General features: G+C 39.4%; 1 protein-coding gene across 1 annotated transcript; it reads left to right on the forward strand.

Moving 5' to 3' along the window:
- Positions 1–1,685: 1,685 nt before the first annotated feature.
- On the forward strand, positions 1,686–25,637 carry OLFM4 (olfactomedin 4). The gene is made up of 7 exons (XM_026034487.1): positions 1,686–1,733; positions 2,919–3,002; positions 4,951–5,028; positions 8,880–9,032; positions 15,479–15,691; positions 16,603–16,756; positions 24,683–25,637. Exons 1-7 carry the CDS (start codon positions 1,686–1,688, stop codon positions 25,474–25,476), a joined length of 1,524 nt encoding a protein of 507 aa, XP_025890272.1. The 3' UTR covers positions 25,477–25,637.
- The last annotated feature ends 481 nt before the right edge of the window (positions 25,638–26,118 follow it).

The following is a 26,118-nucleotide window of genomic DNA, read 5'->3' on the forward strand; positions in this document are numbered from 1 at the left end:
GTGGGCTATTTGTATGCTGCTCAGAGTTGGGTAGCAGCCTCGTTTCCTTTGTACCCGTGTATTGCAGCCCTTGTCCTTGGATCTTTTCTTGTCTCTTTGGCTGGAAGACATGATCATTACTTTTCTGTATGTGCCTTTTTTTCTTTTTCACTTGGAGCATCAGAAATAACCAAAAGCTTGTGTTGCAGCCCACCAATATTTGTGTAAGATGGGTTTTGTCTGGCGGACATATGGTAGATATTTGACAGCACAAAACCTGGTGGGATAGAATTAGAGAACTGGCTAGAAACAKCTAGAGTTGACAGGTAACCAATTCTCTTCACTGCTACTTTTGGAAGCAATTCATTTACAGGGCTTGTCTTGGTTTTATTTAGAGGAAATTGGCTAGTTCACTCCAAGAGAGAGTCTGTGAGTGAAGTGGAACTTGTGTAATATGTATGATCAAGATGTCACAGCATGAGAATGAACTGGGAGGTAACTTGTTGYGCAATGTAGATAACAATAACGTGTGCGTTATTTTGCACAAGGGTTCCTGGAAAGAGCTTAGTAGTTTTTTTTAAGGTGCAGCAGATAATATGTATCTTGCTGCCCCATTGTGCCCCAGTGTCCTCCTCTTGGGCAGGCACTCAAGGCTACAGCCCTTACAAATACATAGCAATTATATCTTTGGTCTCTCCATTTCCTTCGAAGTGTCACGATATATCTGAGGAGAGCAGTTGCTTTGGAAGGAGAGGTCTGGATTTGGTTTCTTGCTTTGGCTCCACAGCTCAGATACTTTGAGCTTAGCCTCTACTTTTCTTCCAAGGCTTTCCTATCTTTCATTAAATTATTAGCTGTACCATGAAATCCTCCAGTGGACATGCAGCTTCTACCACAAAAGTGTTTTTGCAAGAACAGATTATATCCATTCCCTACAAAATGAGCTACTCCTCAGAAATGCTGCTGCTGCCAGCATTTGAGTCTGCAGAGAGGATTATGCTTGTGCAAAGCTATGGTAAAAAAAACGTTACCCCAAATAGACTTTACAGTTCTGAAGAGTTTTCTAGTATGGATGTGTCCTAAGCCTCAGCTTTTCCATTTGCCAAGTTAAAGCGATAGTGCTATGGTAATATAAGAAGGCCTTTAGAGCTGGAAGATGGTTTCTTATCAAATGATGCTCTTTTTTCAGAAGATTTAGAGATGTCTACAGCAGCTATCAGATAAGGCTGGATGAAATGCCACACTCAAGCAATGAGCACTACCACACAATGGGCMTAAAAGTAAAGAGAATGGATGTTCTGTAGAAACAACAACTGGGAATTTCCCTCACCCATGGGGAAATCTCTCTGCTGGTGGGGAAATCCCTAAATGAGGTCAATATGTCCCCTGGCTTGGCTAGCTGGGGACAACTCTGTTCCTGGAGACCGTTGTGCAAGACTGCAGTAGGATCTGGGCACTCAACATCATGAAGGCTCAGAATTCTGCCTTTACTGCTTTCCTCTAATACCCAAATGAAAAGAAAGTCTCTTTCTTTGCTTACATAAAACTGCAGCCATTTGCTTCTAGCCCAATAGGAAGAAGAGGCCTGACAAGATGAAGAAGGAAATGGAAAACAATATATTGACTATACAGCCACTGGCACGGGAAAGGATAGGGGATTTGTTTTAGTCCAGGAGTTTCTTGGCTTCCTTTACAAGTGCTCGGAAATGACCATCCTGTTAAACACAGCTGGAACCTTCTTCCCAAWTGCCAAGGTAATTTTTCAGTGATCCAAAGAGTTCTGGAGAGTGATTTTCACCTCTCTTTCACAGGATGGGGGCTCACAGATGGCTTCACTGCAGCTGAAGCTGGAAGCTTGTTGTAAACTGGCAAATTGTGTGGAGGGCTGAATGCCTTAGGAACTGCAGCAAATCTCTACCTGCCTGCCCTTACAAAGTAGGACACAGTGTTAGGGAGGAAGATGAAGAGGTGAAGKTAATGATAACACCTTCAATGATCCTGCACAGATTTGCTGTAGCTGAAATTATTTTAGGTGAAACAGATCTCTCCAGTGTCCTTCCGACATCCAAGGTAGTATGATGGCCTGCCACATGAGAAGGCCTTTGGCATCTTATATCAAGAGATTGGAAAGAGGTTGTACCTCTGGACTGCTGCTGGGCAGTGTGGGGACCACATTACATATTGCCAGCAACCTTTTTTTCCTCTCTCTGGCTCAGTGCTTTAGAGACATGGCAGTAAATCACTTTGGTCAGCCAGCATTTGGGTCCAAGGAGGGAGAAAGTGAGCAAGTGAGCAAGTGTTAATGGGTACACAGTGATAGGGTACAGAATATGATCTTATTAGGAGGCAAGTGGGAAGACATAATCTATTTGCATGCCATCTGTGCTATATGAGAACCGAGGAAACTGCAAAACTGTAGAGATTCCTATCTATTTTACTTCTAGTGAAAGGCCTTTTAACCTTGGGAATTCGGGAAGGATGTTTCTGGTGTGTGAAAAGTTTAACCTGCCCCGTCCTTCTCTGCACCTGTAGGAAGGAAGAAAGTTCATCCACACTGATATYGTCTATATGTTTTAGAATGAATCTATGAGAATTTTTATGATTGYGTCACAGTAAGAGGAAAGGTGTGTTTACCTCCCCTGGCAAATAAGAACATAATCTCCTGCATACCCAAGATTGAGATTAGATACTATACCAGTACAAAAAAAGCTTTTTTGTTAGGGAACTGAATAGTAGTTAATTTTTGACTGTGAGAAAATGCAGATAATATTTGTACGATAATAGTTTAGCTATCAATACATGACTTCATGACATCAATTGTCCAAAACCGACTGAAAAAACACAAGGCAAGTTCCTCAATATTTGGATGGGGAAATCCCCAGACTGTACTATAAGAGATCTCCCTTGCCTCTTTGCTGTCACATCTGTTGGCTGAGAAGATRAAGAACATGAAGGTGACTGTGCTGCTCCTGATGCAAAGCATGGTAGCACAGGCTACTACCACAGTGGCATCAACACAAGAGGTGAGTTGTGGGTCTCATAGCCTTACCCTAGGTGCCTTCATTTCTTCTTATTCAACTTAGTGAAAAATACTTTAAGATTACTGGAGAATTATTAGGGAAATATTGAGATCTATGCATGGAGAAACTTTAAAGTACTTCTTCATCCTCCCTCAATTAATGAATGGGGACTGGCTAAAAAAAGTAAAAATGAGGCACAGGTTTAAAATCAGTCAAATTCTGCCTTTGGTTAGATGAACGTAACTCCCATTGAGGATCTGAGTGGATATTAAATGCTCTGTGCAGCTTCTAATTAATTAGCAAAGGCTTATAACAGGAAAGGATCCGTATCTTTGATGTGTAAGGAGCTAGGAGGAGGGGGCTTCCCCAGTTACAGGACTGCTGTCATACTTTGTGACTAGGTCCATTAAAGCCATGCTGGGTAGATTTAGTGGGGTGCTCTCCTTCCTCTGGGTAAAACTGTGTCTGATTTTTTAAGGGAGAAGTTCTAATCAAAGCTATCAAGCAAAAAGAATCAACCAAACAAAAAGGCAGGRAGGAGAGGAGAAGGGAAAAAGATAAAATCAAATTTCTTTTTTTTAAAGGCATTAAGAAGAGATTTTTTTTTACTGTATATACTGCCTCACTTTTAAAAAAATTCAAACTGTGCTAAATTGTCAGAAGAAGGAGTTTGCAAATAACTTAAAAGCATTCATAAATGAACCAAAATATTTTGCCTTAGTTGACTCAAAGTGACTGCCTTTTAATATTTTTTTTAGCTGAAAATTAGGGAAACTCCCAATTTAACTCCAAAGGAGGGTTTCTGATTTGACTAGTTTAATCATCAGCCAGAAAAAAAAAAAAAAAAAAAAGAATTCCCTTAGTAATATGTTTTGAAGTTTGAGTGACTTTGAGATTGCTGTGAATGAAGGCAGTGAAGCCAGCATCTAGAAGATGTATTTTTTTGGGGCAAGAAACATCTGTAAAAGCCAAAGTGGAGGTGTAAGTAATAWGTGGTGATAAGCTGGGAACAGGAAGCTTAAAATGGGAGATATTTTTTCCTAATTGGGTTTCAGCTTTAAGCTACATCCTGGCCTGTGTAATTTATGCGATTTGTGATGCTCTCTGCYCCGCTGCTGCTAATTGCCATTAACCCCACCCGCGCAGTGTAATCATTCGAAAGCACAAATGGTTGTTCAAATGGCAGTGTTTGGCAAGCTGTCACACAAAAGCTTATTTACTCCACGTCCTTTAGCTGAGCAGCTCCCTTGCTGGCCATTTGGAGCTCCCTGCTGGCCCTGGCTCTGTTAGGAGCTCCTCAGCAATGCAGCTCTGGCTGTGGGAGCTGGAACTTGCAGAATGCAGAAGGACCAGTGTGGGATGGGGACCCTGGTGTGGAGGAAGCCAGCTTCATGGTTGGTTTCTCACACCACTCTCACTTGCCAAAGTTGCTTTTTCCTACAAATTTTGATGGATCCCCACTGTGGGTCCCCTGGGCTGCATCATACCATCCTCTACATGCTGAGGGGAACAGAGTGTATCCCTTTTGGGGACACACAGCACAACATTGGGGTGACAGCTGCTCTTGTCTCCGTGGTAGGAAGGCAGAAGCCAGCCATATTTGACCTCTAAAGGGTATATACATATTTTTATTACATAAAATCTCCTAGGTCAATCTAGGAGAAAATGACATCTGTCCTTGATTATCAATGAGAGCTCCAGCTCACATCTCTTGGGCAGGCAGAGCAATGCCAGACATCCACTGATTACATGAAGCTTTCCTTGGGGAAAAGGTGCCTAAGAAGTCACATTATGCCTGAAGAAACAATACATTATCAGTAGAGTTCCTGGGGATGACTCCCATAATAAAATCAAAGCTGTTCAGCATTGCATGATGAGGGCTTACTCTTGGGGAAGGGTTAGTGCTGCATGTGGGAGTTCACGCTGAAGGAGACTTTCATTTAATTTTCAGATCCCTCTTCTCAGTACATCACTTCAGCATCTGACTCAGCCTAGCAAGACGACTAGCCACTTGTATACTACTCCAAAGGTATGGCCATTACATACTGTTGTTAGGTTCAGAAAATTGGGAAGATGTGTTCTGTGTTTCTTTTTTATTTTTTTTTTTCTATGCAGTCCCTTAGAGACCCAGCCTGTGTTTCTACACAGTCCCTTAGAGATTTAATCCTGAGGCAAGAAAAGCACTTAGTTGTTGTGAATCCAGGATTTAGGTGGTAGTGAATTCTCAGAATCATCACTGCTGCTCTCRTGTCACATCCAAAGCTCTTTTGTTGCCTTCATGACTATAGCATTGGATCTCAGACATGAAACAGCTGGGACCGTGGGAATTTGACAGCAATGCACCAAAAAGCTCAGGATTTATAGCCTTTCTGGAGAAAGTGGGAGATGTATTTTGGACCCCATCTTCTCATCCTCTCATGTGGACTGGAGGAGGACCTTAAAAACATATTTTGTCACTTCTGAGAAGTTTCCACTGGAGTCCTGCCGGCTGGGGTGAGAGATTCATGGGATCCCCATGTTCCACTGAGCTCAAATATTATTAAACTGCTGATAGAGGGACTTGAATCTGATTTCCATGCCTTTGGGGACAGTGCTCAAGCCCAGGGATTGTGGAATTCAGTATGGATTTTCTTCCCTTCTCACTGCCAAAAACTGATTAATAACATTTCCGTTTTGGAGTAAATTCAACAGGACACACTTAATCTGAGTAGCCCTCCAAGCCAGTGTCAGGAGCAGAATTTGCCCAATGCACAGCTCCAAATCACATCTGAAGGGCTGGGCAGCTTGGCAGCAGATCTTCATCTTCCAGACTAGCCCAATGTAGCACCTGGGTTACATGGAGGCACCTCGTGTGTGAGACAGAAGTCTTGGTTAATGTCTGCTTCTATTGGAGTGCTTGGGAAGTTAAAAGGAGTTGAGTCCTCTGTGGGTCTCAGCAGTGGGATCAAAACTTCGTCTTTCTCCTTGTCCAGCTGAGGTGGCTCCCCTCTCTGCTGTGATTTTCTGTGAATCCCATTCTTTGATTTAGGAAAAGTGAACAGCTAGTCTGAGCTGTGAATGCCACTGGGGTGAATGGTGACTGGAAATTAAAGCACTGAAATGACTAGGCTGTTTTGAGGATTTAACCCTAAGTACCTATTTAGACAGCTGAATAAATGCCCCAGTCTTCAGAAGACGGTGGCCCTTTCTCACTTCTTAAATTGAGAGGATGTGGAAAAGGAATATTTCTCATAGTCTCAGAAATACTTATTTGTGACAGTTTAATATTAGAGAGGGAAATGCTGCTGTCAAGTTCTTGCTATAGGCTAGGACAGTTTGCTGTCTTTTAAACTTTGAGTGTATCTTATTAAACTTAAAAAAATATAACTCCAACAACAATAAAAAGTAGCCCATTTTGTGCATTTTTATATGGAATGAGGAAAGACATTTTGATTGCATTGTAGTCTTTTAACTGGTGTTATATTTTGACTGGAGGACTTACTGGCCCAAGGGACTCTTAATTAAAAAGTGCTTCTTGACTCCATCAACACCATGATCCCAGTGTTTGTAATGTCAATGGGAGAGTGGAAGCCATTCTGCCTGCCAGGAGCAGATGCTCCTTTGTGGAAGGAGCATCTCTTGGTTTGGATATATACAGCACTTGCTGCAGTGAAGCCCTGCCTTCAACTCCAGGCTCTGTTGTAACAGAAATGTTGAATTATTACTTTTTTTTTTTTTTTACTTTTTTTTTTAAAAAAAAAAAAAAAAGGAATTTAAATGCTTAAGTGTAATTATTTTGTGGTGGAGAACTTTTTAGGTGACCGTTTTCATACATATATGAATGTCTTTTTTAACATGTGGAATAAACATGATATCCCTAGGTACAACGATGGCTAGATGACATAGTCAAAACTAGTTTATACTAGAGCACACAACACAAACAATAATTCATACTATACATGCAACCATGCACATATGTATAACATATACTGCACTATGCTATGTATAGTGTACTACCTCTTCGCAGAGACATATATTGTATGTGCTCTGCATGGAAGGGATAGAATATCAAACAACATTTCCACACAAAACGGCATGTCAGTACAAATAAATGCCTTACAGAGGTTATGTATACTCTCTAAGCCATGTTTATTTTTCTGGTATCCTTATTGCCGTGCCACATGCCATGCCCTGCAATGCCCCTACTCAGAGAACTGATTATGCAGCAACACCTAAATTACTCGGGAGTCTCTCATAGTAATCTTGGTACAAACAGGCAGATCTTTAAAGGCACTTAGGAACTTAGAAATAGTATACAGTATATTCTCAGTGGAATATTCAGAAGTGCCTTGGTAACTCAACTGCCAGAGAAATCAATGGAAGCTGTGTGCTGGGACGCTCTGCAGTCCCAGTGGATATCGCTCTGCTTTCCTTCATACTAAGTATCTATAGGAATCTGGCCTTGAGTAAAGTTTTAAGGCTGATGGTGCCTGAATAACACAAATAAAACTTCCTTGCATGAGTTCACTTGTGTTTTGCTCAGAAGTGGATGTGTGCTGTTTGCTGTGGCTCTACCGAAGAGATTGCCAGAAGGGCAAGCTTGGATCATTCCTGCTTGCTGCTCTTCTCCTTGCAGGCTTTGAGGCCAGCCCCGACTGTGTGCTCTGGGCTGGTTTGATGGTCAGGAAGTCAGCTGAAATTGCTGTGAAAAAGCAAGAGAAGAAAAGCAAGATATTTCTGCTTTCAATAGATAGTTTTAGTGCTTGCTTAGTTAGTTTGGAGAGGAAAAAACACATGAATAACAGTGAGATTTATGCAAGGCGGGAGGAGAGGTTGTAGAAAGGATTGTATCTAAAGAGCAGTTCTGTAGCTTTAAAAAACAGAGCTGCATTGAAGTATGTGTGGAATATTTTAAAGTAACATCAAACAAATATCTTTATTAATAAATTCCTGACAGGTTTCTGAACTGGGTGAACTTCATATGTACAAACAGAAGTGAACTACTTCAGTGCCCCCAACACACTCTGCAGTCAGCCCAGTGTATAGGGAATGATGTGATTTGGCTGTAAATTATGGCAAGATCATGAATCTGAATATCTGAACTGCCAGSCCTGACCTTTCTGTACATAAGACATTGCTCTAAAGATGATGCTTTCAGTATAGCCTGGACAAGATGGTTCATGTTAATGGCATGGTCAATAGATCTGCAAAGCGTCCGCAAGCTTGGCTGTGCAAGCTGTGATGGGTGGCTGCTGTAAGCAATATTCTACAGCAAGAGAATCATCTCTACCTATCTTAGGCTGAGCACATATATTTAATTCTTTGACTTGTCATATAACTTCCATGCTTTATAACTAAATTCATACAATTATTTACTAGGGCTAGTTGAAAAGTTTCAAAAAAAGAATTCTTCTTTTTAAGACTTTTCACTCCTACTAGTAGATATATTTTGGTGAATTTCTTTAAGGTACCTTTCTCTATGGATGGAGATGACTAGCTGATCAGTTCAACATAACAGTAACTATAAGATCCAAGTAACTATGTTGTTTTTTTCCTGATATTTATGTTTTTCCATTTGGGGTGAAATTTATATCATCATTTCAGGAACACTATTTGTAAGATTGGGAAAGTAAGGAGTATATATGTTTCTGTTTTGCTAATCTATACGACAATATTTAACTATTTCCAGAAAACCTTGTAAGGCTCAATCATAAAAACTGTAAGATATTTTGAATTCCTTGGGAAAAGAAAGGTTAAAAAAAAGAAGTAAAAAACTCAGGTAGCAAAGTTGTTGATCTTGGGATTGTAACAGCTCCAATTCTTATGCACATTAGCCACTGATTCCAAGAATATTTAAGAATATTAACTTTTATTTTTATCCCTATCAACTTCTTTTTGCAGCTATTTGCCAATGTGTCTGGCTCTCTGGATGACCATGGAACTTGTCAGTGCTCTGTGTACTTGCCAGATACCACCTTTCCGGTGCAGAAGGTTGAAGTACTCGAAAAGATAGCTACAACACTTACGGAGAAATTTGAACGTGAGCTTTCTCAAGTAAGTGGGATCTTTCAAATATTATAAGTATATCCATTGTATTTTAAGTTAAAAATATTTGCCTGTGAAAGGCAGCAGGCTGCCTGTGCAGCAGATAGGTGTACCTGGTTTCTGTGACCAGTCCTTCAAACAATAGGAAGAATGATTTTTGGACAACAAGAAAAGTGATTAAATATAAAATATTTGGCATTGTAGCATGTCATACATTTCAATATCCATAGGTTATTTTCTAAACCTTTTAAGACAGAGGCATATGGCATTTTTTGGAAGAATTATTATATTTATTCTTTTTTGGCTCAGTTTTATTAGCTTGTGATTGCAGCATAGCAATCTTTGGAAGCCAAGTCTCTGCTCTTTCATGTGTTATTATTTGTATGAAGCCAACCAGATTATAAAAGGGAAATGAAGGGAAACAGGAGAAAGGTCACTATAGCMCAGAGTGAAGAAGTAGGTGAATATTTGTCTCTTCACCTCTTTTACTCTCAAAGATTAAAAAAAAAAAAAAAGGAAAAAAAAGGCAAATGTCTTCCTTGTCATCATCTGACGTTATGGCAATGACACTACTGAATTATGCATTCTTCTTGAAGACAAACACACCTTACACTACTTCGGTTATTGTTGTTACATGGACTCAGATTGCYTGTCTTTGAGGAACTCAGGCAATCCTGTACATGCTGCTGCACCCTGGGTGAAGCTGCCTGTGAGGACAGGAATCTGACTTTGACTCTTGGTTGTGGATAAATATTCAAGATTCAAATTAGGTGTCCAGGAGAAAATGTTTTCTCCAGGAGCCTGATGTATTAAGAAGTGAAGTGTCCTTGAATTAATCAGCAGAAAAGGCAGAGCATTAAATTATAAATTCCAACCATAAATATTCATAACCCTCCTCTGGTATAATCAAGAACAGATAAGAAGTTATGCATAAAAACACAACAACAGGCAGAGTATCCTATGGAAAGATCTTTCAGTTAAAATYATTTCCTTTGAAGGAACTGGAGCTAACGATGACACAGATTTGGCTTTCAATGGGCATATGAAGGGCAGGCTGACACAAATCCCAGTGCCTCCAAGCACAGGAGTTACCTGGTCCCTTGCAGGAAGGAGGCATATCTCAGAATTAGCGATCCATGAAAAACTTGAAAATAATTATTTTCAGATCCCCACACTCTGGTGAGTGCCAGAGTTTTAAGCTTATTTCACTAGGGCAGGATGAGGGCCCTGCTTCCCAGCCAGAAACTTGGCCTGATTCTGCAAGTCATTTCCTGATCGAGTACCACCTTTCCCAGTAACTTGTCCTGGTGCATCCTACCTCTCCTCAGAACAGTGCATATCTGTAATAAAATACGTGACATATCTCATAGATCCCTACAGACATTCAGAGTACCTCAATTGCTACTAAACTTCTTTATGTGAACAACCTCAAATCTCCACTGACTCTAATGGGAATTCAGATATCTGGCTGATGTAAAGACACAGATACTGCAAACATGTAAAATTATATGTACATTTATAGCTGAATCTCATCTCTAAAGTCTGGGTAAGCTGTATCCTCACTCTGCACTAGGTTGCCAGATGGTGTCAACTGGTATAACTGTATCGGAAGGTATAATCCTTCCCTACCAGTGCACAACACTGTAGACAGTGACCCTTGGTTCTTAATTCTAGCTGCTGGAAGAGAAAATTTTCAACCTTACCCAGAATCCACCAGATTTCATCCTCCTGAGGCCAATCAGCCAAATTCTTACAATGACTCTAGCTAGAAGACAAATGTTTCAGTGTGATCCAGGCAAAGTGACACCCAGAATCAAAAATGAAAATGGACAAGTTGTATTTTGAGGTAGCTCTGTGTTTGAAAAATTTGTTAGTTATGATGTCRTTTTCCTGTGGAAAGGAGAAAGCTCTCAAGCACTGACCTACTCATGTATGAACTGAGACAGTGTGAAATCTCACAATGCAGATGTTACCATGCATATTCATGTTCATGCTATRTATATATTCTACAGACTTTTAAGGTGAGTTCTTCATCTCTCAAATTGTGAAAAAAATAATTTCACTAACAATCTCATGGACTACTTTAGTCACGATAATAGTTACAGAAAGAGGGAAATAGCAAAGGAAGATTCATCTGAACATGAGGAAGAACTTCTTGACTGTCAGRGTGACACAGCAGTGGAACAGGCTGCCCAGAAAGGCTGTGCAGTCTCCTTCTTTGGATGTATTCAAAACCTGACTGTATGTGATTCTGTCCAATGTGCTCTAGATGTCCCTGCTTGAGCAGGGGGGTTGGACTAGATGATCTCCAGAGGCCCCTTCCAACCTCAACCCTCCTGTGATTCTATGAAATAATGAACAGAGCCTGTTCTCATTACTGATCATTATTAAAAACTATTCTATGCCAAATCATGGAGCCATTTCACTCTTGATACAGTTTAAAGGGAAATTTAGATCCATGTTTGACTTTTCAGTTCAGATGTGATTTAGCATCACCACTGGGATGAGAGTTTCTACTGGATGCTGCATTTTTTGACTCTGAGAACCCATACTTCATTTACCCTTTTAAAACAGAGCTTTGAAGCTCATGGATAAGAGCTGCAGGATTGAACCCTTTTAAGGATGCTTTCCATGTGCTAGAAGCCCCAGATAAACAACCTGATTGAATCGTTAACCTTTTGCCTGATTGTAGGCTAATTCAAAAAGCAAGGGGGTCCTTTTATAGAATCAGCAGGCAAGGAAGCTCATAGATAAAGAGATGCTCTCATGTACTGAATGAGTACACACTGTAGACTGAAAATATCGGACTAATTTTTCCTCTGTCACATCAACCTTTCCTAGCATAATTATGATTACAGAAGAAAATTAACCTTTCAAAGCAAAGTGGGAATTGGTTGCTCCTTTCAAAAGAGAGGAAGAGAGGACACCTCAGTAGCTGGAATGGATCAGCACTCCATCCCAAGGAAAGAAAACACATTTCAGAACTTTGCTCACAAGAGCTAAAACATCCTCACCTAACAAAAATGGGATAAAAAAAAAAAAAAAAAGCTTGCTTGTCCTCCATCAGTAGTGACTATTTTCAGTGCAGATTAACGTGTAGGGGAGTTCTCTGTGTCACCTGCCTGGCTGTTCTCTSACCACACTCCTTATGAGGTCTGTAGAGGCTAGGTCTACCTGAAGCTGTTATCCGGCTTCAAGTGACTTTATAGAATTGCTGGTTTTGTCACATCTTACCACATTTTTCTTTTACATTTTCCTCTTGCACTCTTGTTTCCCCTTCTGTGCTCTCCAAGTGCATGCTGGAGAAGTGTCTGCTTGCATGCTGAGAAAATGGTGTTGATAAATACCAGTTGCAGGTAAATGACACAACAAATGAACATAGCAGATTTTTCCTGCCCTTTTCATCCATGTATATGACAATGCTTGGAAAGGAGGAAAAAACAAAAGAGAGGATTTTTTTTCCCTACATATGCCTCATTTGGCACCATTCTCTTCCCCCAAAAGGACTAATACTAGCCTCATGCATTTATTATATGTCACTTAAGGCTTTTATGATGAATATGAATCAGTACAGATACATACTCAGTATCAGACTAAATATGTGCCATAGACAGAATTTCTGTGGTGATGTGTTGGTCTATAAAGAGAAAACAGCCAATCCCTGGCAGGTAGATACAGTAGAAAAGCAGGGATTACAAACTGCTTAAATCTGTCTGCCAAGCAACAGAGCAACATCATGTTCCTTTCTAAACTGACATGTATAAACTAGAGAAGCTCCTGAGCCAGATCTGAGCAGGCAGGGATGTCCACACAGTGCACTGCAATGCTTGGCATAGGTGCTGGCTCCGTCTCTGAGAGCAGTACGGACCTATTAGAGCAGCATTGTGTCTGAGATAATTATGTGTGTCTAATAGTCACCCAGGGAACTATTAGCTGCTCTGCTGCTGTGGCTCTGAAGCTGCACCGCTGGGGCTAGTTTAGCCTCAACTTGTATGGTTATCTCTCAGCTATGCTCCACTGGATGATGTTGACATGTCCTTAAACGACCTAGATGACTCAGTTGACTGAGTGAAAACAGTCTGATATGGGAGGAGGACTTCAGATCTAGGTCCTGCGGGACTCTATGCAGGGCTGAAGTAACTATGTGCACCTTGTCCCAGGCCTTATCAGTTTTTTCAGAATCTCAAAATCCTGCATGAAACTCCAGATTCTCATGTTTGGTCCTAATTTTTTTCACCAATGAGTAGCCTTCATAATAACAACAGTCTGTGTATTTTGGTGGATTGTAATTTTTGTCTCTATTGGGAATTTATTATTATTACTATTATGATAAGAATAATTATTAATACCTACACAGATTTCCCCAAAATTCTGTGATATGTGCAATTTCACATAGCAGAATAATTTTATTCAGACTTGTACCTGCTTTGTATTTCTCAGATTGTAATGACATATKCTTTCTTCTTCTAAGAATGCAACGGATTTATACACAAACACTGCAGAAGGTACAGTTTAGAAAACTTTGAAGATTTTTTCTCACAGAGAAGATTTTTTTGGAATACACCTGCCAAATCCAAATTGATTTTGATGATTAGTGAAAGTGTAGGGTCCATCTAATCTCAGGCTGTTCCAGGAACACTGTGAGTTCTTCCTTCTGGTCTCTTATGGACCATAAGACAGCTAGGACAAGGGATCCCAAGTGGGTCTGCAGTTAGCAAGATATAGGGAGACAGATGTAAGTCTATTTTTCTGAGGTATTTTTTTTCCCTTTCTTTGTTTTTCAATTACTTTAATAAATAGCTTAGCTATTTATTATTTTACATTTACTCAAGTTTGGCTTAGGAGATCTAGGACATTTGCTGTTGTGAGTCAGGATACTTCTACGGCAGTTTATGGAGATGTGCCAAATTATGTCAACTCAAAGTGTGGCCTGCATATATATAGAATGCAAGATATGTTTCAAATGACTTAAATGAATGGAATGGAGCAACCTACTTTTGGTATATGTTATGTACATGTACATAAAGCTTTGGTACTGGCTTCTCACAGATTTAAAATTTAGTTGTGCCACTATACTTTTGAGGTTCTATTACTTAAATTTGTCATTCTTCAACCAAATGATGTCATTACGATAGTAAGGGATCATTTTTTTTTTGCCCTTCATGAATTTCCACAGTGAAAACTCTCATTCTTGTTACTCAGCACACAATGAATTCAACAGAAAAAAAAAGAATTAATTATTTGATGTGTGTGTTCTCTGCAGTCTCAATCCCAGAGGCTGTTGGCAGAACAAGAGAATAGGGAATGTGTGGTTTTCATAATATAGTAGGATTTTAGAGGCCATTACAGAGCCAATGGAGAAAAATGCTGGCTTTGATTTTATGTTAAGATAATGCAAGAATGTCCATGTGTATATAGGCTAAAAATATTTCACTCCAGGAGTTAATATTTATAGAAATAATAATGTTAACAGAAGATGGACTTATAATACAAATATATTCTCAGAGTATAAACATGGAGTTGCTGGTGCAGGAAATTAATTATATTTGTTCTTATTACTTTTGGTGATATAATTACATTGATTTAAGAGAAAATAGATACCTTTTCAAATAATATGAAGCATATAGCTGGGAAATTATTTTTTCTGAAGTGTTAATTTTCATGGAACTAAATTTTCTAAAGAAAGTTCCAAATACATCTGATATTCTTGACATTCTACATCACAATGCTTGTGCTGTGACCTTTACTTTAGCAGTTACATATGTGAAAATATATTTATCCAGACAACTGTCTAATGGTTCCAAGGCTGAAAAGATTGCTATGTAAATTACTTTATCTAAAGGCTGCAATAACTTTTTAACCTCCACTTAAACTAGCTTTGATTATTTAAGAGGGTGTTAATATCCTCTGCAAACAGATCAACCACAGATGCAAATCTGGCCTGCCATCTTTTGACAAAATTCAAATATACCCAGGATAAAATCCTAGTTGCAAAAGTTAGGAGTCTGCTATTGCCCTTTCAGCTTCTTTACTCTCTAAATTCTTCTTTGCATTGCTTTGCCAGACAGTCCACTGCAGACTGCAGGATAAAAATGTCACCAGCACAACTTCTACTATCTTATACTTAGGATAAAGTTAGCCCACAGAGGTAACATTGGCAAAGCATTAAAAAAAAAAAAWWRRARRMYWMMAMYWAAAATCTGTTTGCAGTAATCCTCAGGCATTCTCAAGGGSACTTTTTGGAGCTTCCAGCAATAAACAATGGTTAAATTTTATATTTTTTCTCCAYGTGATGAGAATTTCACTATGTAGTTTCTGTGAAGAGGGTGCGTATTAAATATGTGAAAGTTATGGATGGGGTACTCAGAAATATAATAAAAAYTGACATCTTAAAAAGATGTGTTTATTTGTTAACCTGAACTTGAAAATATACCTTTTCTTCCCTTCTCTTTAAGGTGAAGGAGTACACGAAAGTGATTGAAATATATCAACAGAAAATCGTTAATCTAACCATCAGAGTAGAATATATGGAGAAGAACAGCATATCTTACACAGAGCTGGACTTCGAGTTACTGAAAGTGGAAATCATTGAACTGGAGAGACTGGTCACTCAGCTGAAATCCAGTGTTGTTGGAAGCAATGTTATTGTTGAACAAATATATCTGGAGGTATGCCAAAATGTTAATTATCTAAAGAGGGTTGAAATATACAGATGGTCTGTTCTTTCTCTAGTGTTTAGATGGAGAAATGTAAACTATCTATATTGCAGCCAGTGGAATTACTTTAGGATTTCATTAGCATAAATTAAAGGAAAGATTGACTTTAAGTATATTAACACGTTTTTCTTTGCCATAGAGAACATAAAAAAAAAAAAGAAAAAAGGAGGTACTGTATTTTTACCTGCTATTTGCCTGAAATTCTACTTAGTATAATACATATTAGCTGGTTAAATTATTATAATAAATATTAATTTATAGGCCCCCATGCTTGAAAGGCTTTGTGCTTTAACTGAGGTAATTAAAAAATTAGCTTCTGGTTGCTAGGGCAGTGGCCCAATCAATATGAAATCAGGAACTAGGAAAGACTATCACCTTCCAAGCAGACTATAAATCACATTTTAAAAGTTGTAATTAATCACTCACGTAGAGAGAATAATTGCTTTGGATGGAAGGTAGAATATCATTAGTTGCCTCATTGTCCTCTAGATCATCAAATAGGTGACTGAGAACATTTATCTGCAAATAGAAATTCAAGATACTTTTGTAAAGTTCAATGAATACATCTTATAAATAATAGCTAGTGCTTGCTTAAGACCTATTGGATATTTATATATATCTTATTATATGTCTATAGTAGTATGGTATACAACGGAGTGCTAAAGCATGTCCTTATGGTCACATACATCTGCTAGAAATGTAAGGTACATGCTAGCAGAATAAGGCATATACTTAGGAATTCTTTTTAAAACATGTTCAGCAGCATCTCTGTTAAGATCAATTCTGCCTGCAAATATCTGTAAATAAAGTTGACAGGAATTTAATCTTGCTCTGCTTTTTTTTTTTTTTTTCTTTTTCTTTAGATCACAAATCTGACTATCCTGGTAAATGAATTGGAATCATTGGACAAAAACAATATCCTTGCAATTCGACGACAAATTACATCTCTGCAGAATCGATTGAAAGAGTGTGAGGAGAGCAGAAACCAAACTACAGTTCCTCCCTATATCCCACCAGGTAACCATTCTCTTGTATATCAGTTGGGAAAGAATRCAGTGTGTGGGCAGAAGAGTAAATACAGAGATTTCACATTATTAATATTAAATGCAATTAAATACAATACTACATAACTCTTGAAAAACTGAGCAGACAGCTACTATTTTTTCTTCAACAGATTCAAAAGGAAGGTGGTGGTAGGAGACAAACTCTTCCAGACATGTTTTCTGTTTTCAGCTGCAAAAGATTGTAAATGTTCTCCCACCTGAAGTGTGAAAATGAATYTCTCTAATTTGTCCAAACAATTCCCTCCTACCCACCCTACCCTGTTCTTTTTTTGGAGGGGGTGAGAAAAAATATATATTTTTCCGACCAGCGGTGATTTTCAATAGTTGCTGTTAAAGTGACCTATGTCATGATGACTTTGTTCTAAGGCTATTTGGGAAATGTATGTGCAACAGTTGATATGTTAAAGGTATTGGTATGCAAACTCAGAAAGGCAGCATGGACTGTAGATTACTCTTGTTTCACAGATAAACGATTCTTCTAAATGTGAAGGACAAGAAATGCAGGGGGAAACTTTGATCTCATGGAAATATGGGAAATATGCAGAAGCTTTGTTACTGATTCCAATGGAACTAGATTTTTACTATTTTTAACAGGAAAGAATAGGAAAGSTTACGGTTTTGGAGCCAAGATAAGTGATTTCCAGAGGGCGATTCATATAAAAATAGAAGCTGTCTCAGGGGTTGTGGTTATCAGCTCACAATTGGAATAATTGTTGTCTTGATGGTGCATTCCATTTGAAAAATAACATTATGACTGCGTAGTAGTCTATGACTAGGCTAGGACTGAACAATCAGAGAGAAATTTGAGTCAAAACTGCTTTACTGGAGCACACTTTGGGAACACTAATATAGATATGCTAGGCCAAGATTCTTTCTTACTAACAGACTGTAGGATTTCTCAAACTATGTTGATACCCTGAGTATTTTGTATACATATGATTCCTTTTCACAGAGAAAATAAAGGGAGAAAAAAATATAAGAGAAAGTGCTTTATTGTATAAAATAACCACAGGAAGAATCCTGCTTTTTCACATATACTAGATAAACTGACTGGCAATCAGCTAAACTAAGTAAAGAGGAAAGTGTAAATGAGGAATGCTCTCCTGTGGGCAGGGAGCAGGGATTGTACCTACCAGGGTTTCAAATTTGGGTTGGCTAGTTCAAACATCTCATTGGAAAGATGAGAGGTAGAGAAACAAGCTTTCCTTAAGWTCAGCAGTCTTTGCTATGGTGAGCTCCTCAGGGCTTCAGGGCGATGCAGGCTGTCACTGGACTTTGACAGCACGCACGAGTAACACCTTGTCTGGGAGCTAGACATAAGAAAAAGCTGAAATGAAATCCAGCACTCATAAAATTTCAAGGCCTTTCCCTGCTTCTTTAGAAAGGCTTAAAATGTTTCAGTGGAAAAAAAAAGTGTTTTAAAAGTATTTGAAGGGTTTCTCATTGATTTATTGAGGATGATAGTGTGTGGAAAGAAACAGCCTCACTCTCTTTAAGCCTACAGCAAACCTTATTGAGCTGTGGAACAAGAATGCTGTGTCCTTCCATGACTGATGGAGGAGGGAGTCTCTTGACTCCTTGGTGGTTGCTGTGAATGTCTGTGGGATGTAGAAGCTTTCAGGGTGGGATGGAGATCTACTCTGCACAGTGCAGCTTCATGCAGGTATACGCAAGTSATATCTAGATAATAACTCTGGGATAAGATAAATTTCACTGGATAGTGACCATATTAGAATTATTTAGCATTCAAGGCAAAGTGGTGAGATGGATATAGACTCTCTGGGACCAAAATAATGATATCTTTTTTAGCACTGCCTTTTTCTTGGTTGTCAGCTAGCTCAGGCACTGCTACATGTCATTGCTCTGTGTGGGAATCGCAGAGCTCAAAGGCTACAACCCCAGGTGGAAAGGATGATGACTGATTCACTGACTTCCAGAGAATTATCACCACTGATATCAACTGAGGACCTACTATGGTATTGCCTGTGGGTTCATGTGATACCCCCAGAAATAGGAACCCCTGAGAGGGGCTCCCACTTGGAGGACGTGTGCATAGGTATTGTCACCTTCAGGGTGCAGGTGGTCTCTGAGGTGAGGGAGTCTCAGGAAGGACTACCTGAGCAGCTGTGGAAGACTGGCAAATTTGCTCTGTTCAGAGTTGCCAGCTATACAGATAACTTGGATATGTATGTTTAGATTCCTGCTAATCTACACAGGTGTGGCATATCCTCATTTTGTATGCCTGGTGGGGACTAAAAATAGTTCTCTGGGTAGAGGTGACAATATTTCTTACTGTAGTTTCTGAAATGGTGTGTAGCAATTATATGTAGCACAGGCCAATTCTGTATCTGAAGACAWGTAGTAGGAGGAAGATGTTATTGCTTGGGGAGCAAGCTGTTTTTTCCAGGTGGTCATTTTGAAGCCTTTGCATGGATGCTCACATAGGCCTCTGAAACTCTCTAGCACTCATTTATGTGCTTGAACGCAATTTCCATACGTTTTCTCTGCAAGCCTGGATGCCCTGAATTCCTGCCAAACCATTTGGCCTTGCCCTGTTTTTAGTTCATATTATATTTATAATGTTTGTATTAAACTGACTCTTTGTCCTGTTTTCAAACGGGGTTTTATTTCCCCCTTCCTCCTCTCCTCTGCATATTTTGGATAGGCAACATGAACTTGAGAGAGCTTGGCTAATCCCCAAGCTGTCTAAGACCATGAGTCTAAAGGCAAGTTTAATTAAAGCTTCTTGCTTCACAGTGCTGTAGCATGCAGCCCCTCTGACTCTGTTCCCCAAGGCTTTTGCTGCTGTATTTCTCAGAGTGAGCAGATCTGTTTTTAAACAACCTATTAGAAAAAAAAAATCAAGAGTCTCCATTTGTCTTATCCTTTAATGGGAGAGGTGAGGGTCTAAGTGACTGAAATGGGACTCAGTATGTGTAGACTAAATCATCAAGTTTCATAYCTGTAGAAAATCCCAGCATCTCCCACTGCATTTCTGAAGTGGGAAGGAATGTTTTCCTATTTGTCTTTTTTTCCTTTTGTCATGATCTCATCTGGCTGCATCAGGGCAGTTGCAAAGAGAAAAAGACCCCATGATGGTTCTTTGAGGACTCTGCAGCAAATTCTTTGTCATGTCTCACTAAAATGATCTGGGAGAGGCAGGGGGGTTAAGTGAGTCAGATGAAATTCTCATTGCCAAATTAAATACATAGAGAGTAAAGCTGTTTTTCTAGCTTCTGCTTATTTAGAAAATAATSATTCTTAGCCTCTCGTGAATATGAATAGGTGTCACTGGGGATAAGACCTACTGTAGCCTGATACTTAAGCATTCCTGTTGGACTATTACAGAGATTTTGTGATTTCACTTTTATAGTGAATTTTACTTCCTGTCTACCCAAAACGTTTGTTTCCGTGAATACTTGGATTGCAGTCTGAAATGAGTATGTCTGAACAGTGAGAGCAGTGAGAGAGAGAGAGAGAAAGAGAGAGAGAGAGASAGACAGACAGATAGAGACCCATAGGCATCTCAGGGGTGCAGGTCAGGACATTCTAGATTTCTAGAGTTCTAGATTTTCCTAGAGGGACTGAACTGCTCCTAAAGATACATATGTACCTCCACTGGCTACGAAGGGAGCTAAGATGAAGCATCTAAATCTGTAGCTGCTTGAAGGTATGATGACTTCCAGTTCTCCATCTCATCCTGTGTTGAAACATACACATTCCTTGACTCATTGCCATCAGGCTGTGTTCCTGCCTGATGCTGTATGGGTGCAGACTCAGGTGTTTGTGCGTCTTCCTAGGTCAGTGAGATGGTAGAAATAGACACGAGAGTTTCCCTGAGAGTAAGAGAGATTTAGCTCTGTCTACTGTGGCTCGGGCCACGATAAGGCTGGTAATAGTTCTCACATCTAGATGCAGTGGGTCGTCTGATGGGAGAGAAGGTACATGTCTGGTGTACCTGTAATATTCTGCTGTTGGGCCCTCCATCTCTGCAGGAGTCCCTTTAAGTACAAGCCTTGTATACTTTTTCACTCATCAGCTGCAGAGATGAGTTGTGGTCACTCTTCTGTGATCAGATGCAGCTGCTCGGTGGATCAGGCTGCTGGAATATTTTGGCACTTACATTGTGGAGTGAGAAGCTGATGTGCTGCTCAGTGAGTGCATCAGACACAGCCTTGGCTTGTCAGGGCTGTGTGGGTGAAAGCGGGGTCAGCTGGATGTGCCTGATGCTCAGTCCTGCAGCCCATCAGTCAAGCAAGCTGGGCCCTTGGCAGTGGTGACCTCTATGCACCAGCTCCTTTTCTGATCAGTCAGAAGAGGATTAGTAAATAAGGGGGCTGAGATCCTGGTGTCTTTCGTAGAGAGAGGAGGTCTGTACGTATGTATCTGTTAGTCCTCCTCTCTCCTGTTCACTGCCTGAATATGAGACGAGAAGGTGAAAAGATCAGGACTTTACCAGTGGCCTGAAATAGTGGAACAAAGAAGTTAAAAGCATGAAAGTTCTAATAATGCATATGGATTTATTTCAAGTACCTTCTAATATTTACAAAATTACATGACACTTTGTTTCCTTTGTGCATTTTTCCCCACAAGATGCAGACAGGAAGGCAAGTTTAGATAAAATAAACAACAATGAATTCTTCTGAACCTGTGCAGAAGACAGATCACCCCCTGACTACCACAGAATTTTTTGGTTAAAAAAAAAGGAAGAGTTTTTCAAGGAAATCAAAATCAAGCATATACTATACAGAAACCTCAGATAATTTTTGATGTCATTAAAACGGAGCACGCTTCTAACTTTATTTTAATAATTCATTGTTTCATAAATAAAAACCAAACAAGTGTTCAGCAGAGAGATCTCTTTAAGGGAAGAAATAATAATTTATTATTTCTTTTGTAAAAAAGGTCTCTCTGCTGAACACACGTTTGTTTTTTATTTATGAAACAATGTATGAATTATTAAAATAAAGCTGGAATTGTGTTCTGTTTAATGACATGAAAAATTATTTGAGGTCGCATATAGATGAGCTTAGCAGTTCTTCACTACCTGCAAGCTTTGGTGCTATGCTTTTCTAAACAAATCAAGCGTTTTAGAACATTTAATAACCATTTAATTCTGAGATAAGTATATTGTGATTTAAGCACAATAATATATTCAATATGTCACCAGTTAAAAGAAGTTCTTATGGCAGGGGTAACAATACACAATAGAAATACACAATAGAGATATAAGGGAAAAAAAAACGCATTGATTTATGGAGCTGGCAGGCTGCAAACATTTAGCACTGCCTGCATTAGCTTTCTTCCTCTGCATGAGCTGAGGTGTGAGCACCTCCAAACGCTGGAACCTGAGCCAAGTACTGAGGCCATGTTACTAGCCCTGTGATTTCCAGAGATGCATCCTGGCTAGCCATGCAGCAGTGCCTTCCTTGAGCGCTATATTTGGAAATGAGGTTTCTGCTCCAGGGTCTCAACAGTCCCTCCGTGACAAAAAACAGGAATGTTGCCTTGCTGTGATTTGTGGTGGTGCTGAAGAAAGCAGCGTTTGCCTGGGTTGACCTGCCTTTCCACAATGAGAATCCTCGGGCACAGGGGGAGATGGTGTTGCTTGAGCTTGGCATCATCTCTGTGCAATAAGCTGAGCATTCGATCATGCAGGGCTGCCCCATGGCGAATTCTGACCTTGGGGAACTTGCCAACATGACCTGGGGACACAGTGATTCACCAGTGGCYGTCCCGCAGCTGGGGCTCTGTGTAGTCTAAAACTGCTATCCACCTTCCTCATGGGTACTGAGGAGGCTGAAGTTGCATCTCATGTCTAAGAAGTTAATGCAAGAGAGCAGGGGACTCCGAGGGGTGACAATTTTTTTTGGAAGCAGAGAAACTCTGCAACTTGAGTAAGGAGAAGAAGTGGAGAAACTCTGGAGAAACACTACCCAAAACAACTTTAGACAATGGCACAAAAATTACCCTCTAGCAAATTACATGGACAGTTCTAACATGAAAACCACAAAATTTCTTGCTCCTGAGATAGGTCACCTTCCCTGTGGCAACGCAGATCAGAAAAAAATCTTATCCCAGTCTTTTCCCAAAAAGAACATCTCAAATTAGTCTGTCTCTGCATTTTTTTCTGTGTCTATGAGATAATAACTGGATGTCCCTGAGCACAAGATATGTCCTAGGCTTTTCCTGGCAGTGGTTTGATGAGTTTTCAATTCAGCACCATAAGTACTGTCCAACCTTTCTTAAGGATAGACAGCGTTGAGGGCAGAAAGTAAATTTTCTGTTATTTCTCTTTCTCCTCTGTGCTAAGAAAAAGGATCAAAAGAGTTATTTGTATGATAGACATTTTTTTCATCAAAACTGAGCTTGTGGTCAGTCTTTTTACAGAGCTGTAAGCAATCACATACCCACTCTAAATGCTATAATCATAAAGGACACATATAACTTCCATTGACATAGCTAGTGGTGCATGAAGTTCTTGTTCTGAGAGGTGTATTATTAATATGAAATTATTGTTGCCCTTAATTTATCAATTAATTGAAACATGAGACTTGGGTCTATACAGATAATATATCATCTTTAAGAAAGAATGGTCGGAGCACCCCTCTGAAATGGGAAAGCTTCGAATACTTCCAAGCTTGTGAGCAGGTGCCAGTCACATGMAATTTCTGTCTCTGTTATCTTTGGTGATATGCTCTTAAAGCAAAAAATCTGGGACATTATCGTGACAGTCAAGTGAATAGCTAAAACTTACACTTGGAAAAAAAGAAAAAAAAGCTTGATAGTTTTGCTACTGGCTGCCTTGGACTCATCAGATGCACACACATTTTTCTGAGGGCAAGATTTTTACATTGGTAACTTAGGATGTCCTAAGTTTTTCAGGAAATAGGAATATCCCTTCTCTGCACCAAAATTCTTTTTTTTTCTTTTTTTTTGTTCCAAACACTATTCATCATCATTGAACGCTTATTCCTCTTGGTTGTTTTTTCCTAGTAAATGTGGAATAAATTCTATTTGGCCCAGCAATGCATCTTTAGAAATGTTCTATGGGTTAAAGAAGCCAAACATTTTGATTAAAAAAAAAGAAAAGGCTATTTCAATGGTCTTGCAAATTATTTCATGGTTAATATATGGGAAACAGAACTGTTGTGGTTCATCTTGAGGTTATATTCTGCCTCACATGCAAACTCAGAATAATATCYATCTACATTGCCTAGTTTGTTCTTGTTACTGTCTGCAGAATTCTTTGGGGGCCTGAGGTGGAAGGCATCATGCGGCTGTGACGCGCTGTTGTAAAGCTGTGATTCTGACAGCAGAATGCTGATCTGAAATATGACTCTRGAATTACTTCTGCTACTTCTAGCTTCCACACTTCAGTGATATAAACAGAAATGAGAGGTTCCTTTTTATTTTTTTTTTTCCTCTCTTCCATGTTCTCAGTTCCACTGAGGGAGAAAATAACTCAAAATGCTTCTGAAATTGTATTTTCCAAGGGATTTCCTTGTGCATCAGGCTGGCAGGCATCAACTAGGTAGAAGCAGAAATCTGCTTCGTGTCTGGAACAGCTCAGTGAACACTTATTTTCTGCAAGTGAATCCTGACTGAGGATGAATGTCCTTATCATTTTTCCTCCCCTAAAATACAGTTTTAARTGATATGTACTCTTTGACCACAAGATTTCTAAGGCAATCTGAAATACTTAGCAATATCCAGCTGCTGAACTTGGTCCAAAATAAACATTTTTACACTTGAAGTTAATCATTTATGTCTGTGCTTTGTCACAAAGCCCTATTAACCACCCTGTAGAGGTTATGCTATGCAAAATCTCTTTCTGAAAAACACTTTTGGAAAATCTGTTTCTTCTCTTTGATTGCAGGTAGCTGCATTCACCGTGGACCGATGAATATTAGCCAGCCCTATGTTGTAAAGCTGAACTGGAGAGGATTTTCCTACAAATATGGTTCCTGGGGTAGAGATTACTCTCCTTCTAATCTGGAGGAAGAAGTCTATTGGGTTGCACCATTGAATACAGAYGGGAGATATCTGGAATATTATAGAATTTATAATTCCTTTGATAATTTGTTGCTGTTTGCACCAACGTATGAAAATAGAATAAAATATGGGGAAGGCAGTGGTGCTGCTCTTTATAATAATTTTTTCTACTATCATGCTTACAATACAAGAAATATGGTGAAGCACAATGTAAAAACAAACTCCATAGATTTGAGTAAGGCCCTTCCAGATGCTGTTATTGGTAGCCGCTTCTCTTACGCAGGTGTATCATGGCAAGACATAGACTTTGCCGTGGATGAAGGTGGATTATGGGTAGTGTATTCAACAGAAAATAGCATGGGTAACATCGTGATTAGCAAACTCAATGAGACCACACTTGATGTGCTGAATACTTGGCAGACAAGACAGTACAAGCCATCTGTTTCCAATGCTTTCATGATATGTGGTGTTCTGTACGCCACAAGGACACTCAGTACTAGGAAAGAGGAAATCTTCTACATGTATGACACAAGTACTGGCCACGAAAGTACTATTAGTATTATTATGGATAAAAAATTAGATACAATCCAGAGTATAAATTATAACCCCATAGATCAAAGACTGTATGTTTACAACGATGGTTATCTTCTAAGGTATGATCTGACCTTTCAACCTTAGTATCTCAGGGATACAACCAGGTGGTAAAATTGGGCAGCAACTAAAACGAGAGATCCGAAATGCCTTTTCTCAAAGTTAATACCAGTTTAGAGTTCATTTGGTCTGATAAACAGTATCTACTGGATGTTATATATATTACTTTGATTAGTCTCCTTAAGGGAATGGCTTGCTCTTGCCAGTGCTGTTGCTAGCAATAGTTTGGCAGTTCTGGATTCTTCAGGTTTTGATTGGTGTCTCTTGGTGCTTGGTGCATGGTAAGTATCTTGCCTAAGAGTAGATTTACTGCATAGATTTAATGCATTTTCTTCACAGAAATTGATGAGCACAGATTGCCCATTGACCGAGAAGCTAATTATCCACCAATATGCATTTGTCAGTGTTATACAGGCACACAGAAACAGAGAATGAATTCCCACTGATCTTCATTAGAGTAAACTGAGGCCTTAGAGAAATTAATAGAGGGATTATAATCGTATAGGAAGTCGGACTTGGTCTGAAGAAAGCAGACCATTTGTTAGGTTAGAACAGTACTAGCTAACTAAGGCTTCAAGAGAGGGTCTAGAAATGCAGTTTGTTTTCTGAAGTTCTACTGTGCAGCAGAAAGAGAAATCACTGGAGCAGCAACAAAGCACAGAGCCTTCA

The sequence above is a fragment of the Nothoprocta perdicaria genome, unplaced genomic scaffold (genome assembly GCF_003342845.1).
Source record: "Nothoprocta perdicaria isolate Ctin4 unplaced genomic scaffold, notPer1 scaffold_145, whole genome shotgun sequence".
Classification (NCBI taxonomy): Eukaryota; Metazoa; Chordata; class Aves; order Tinamiformes; family Tinamidae; genus Nothoprocta; species Nothoprocta perdicaria.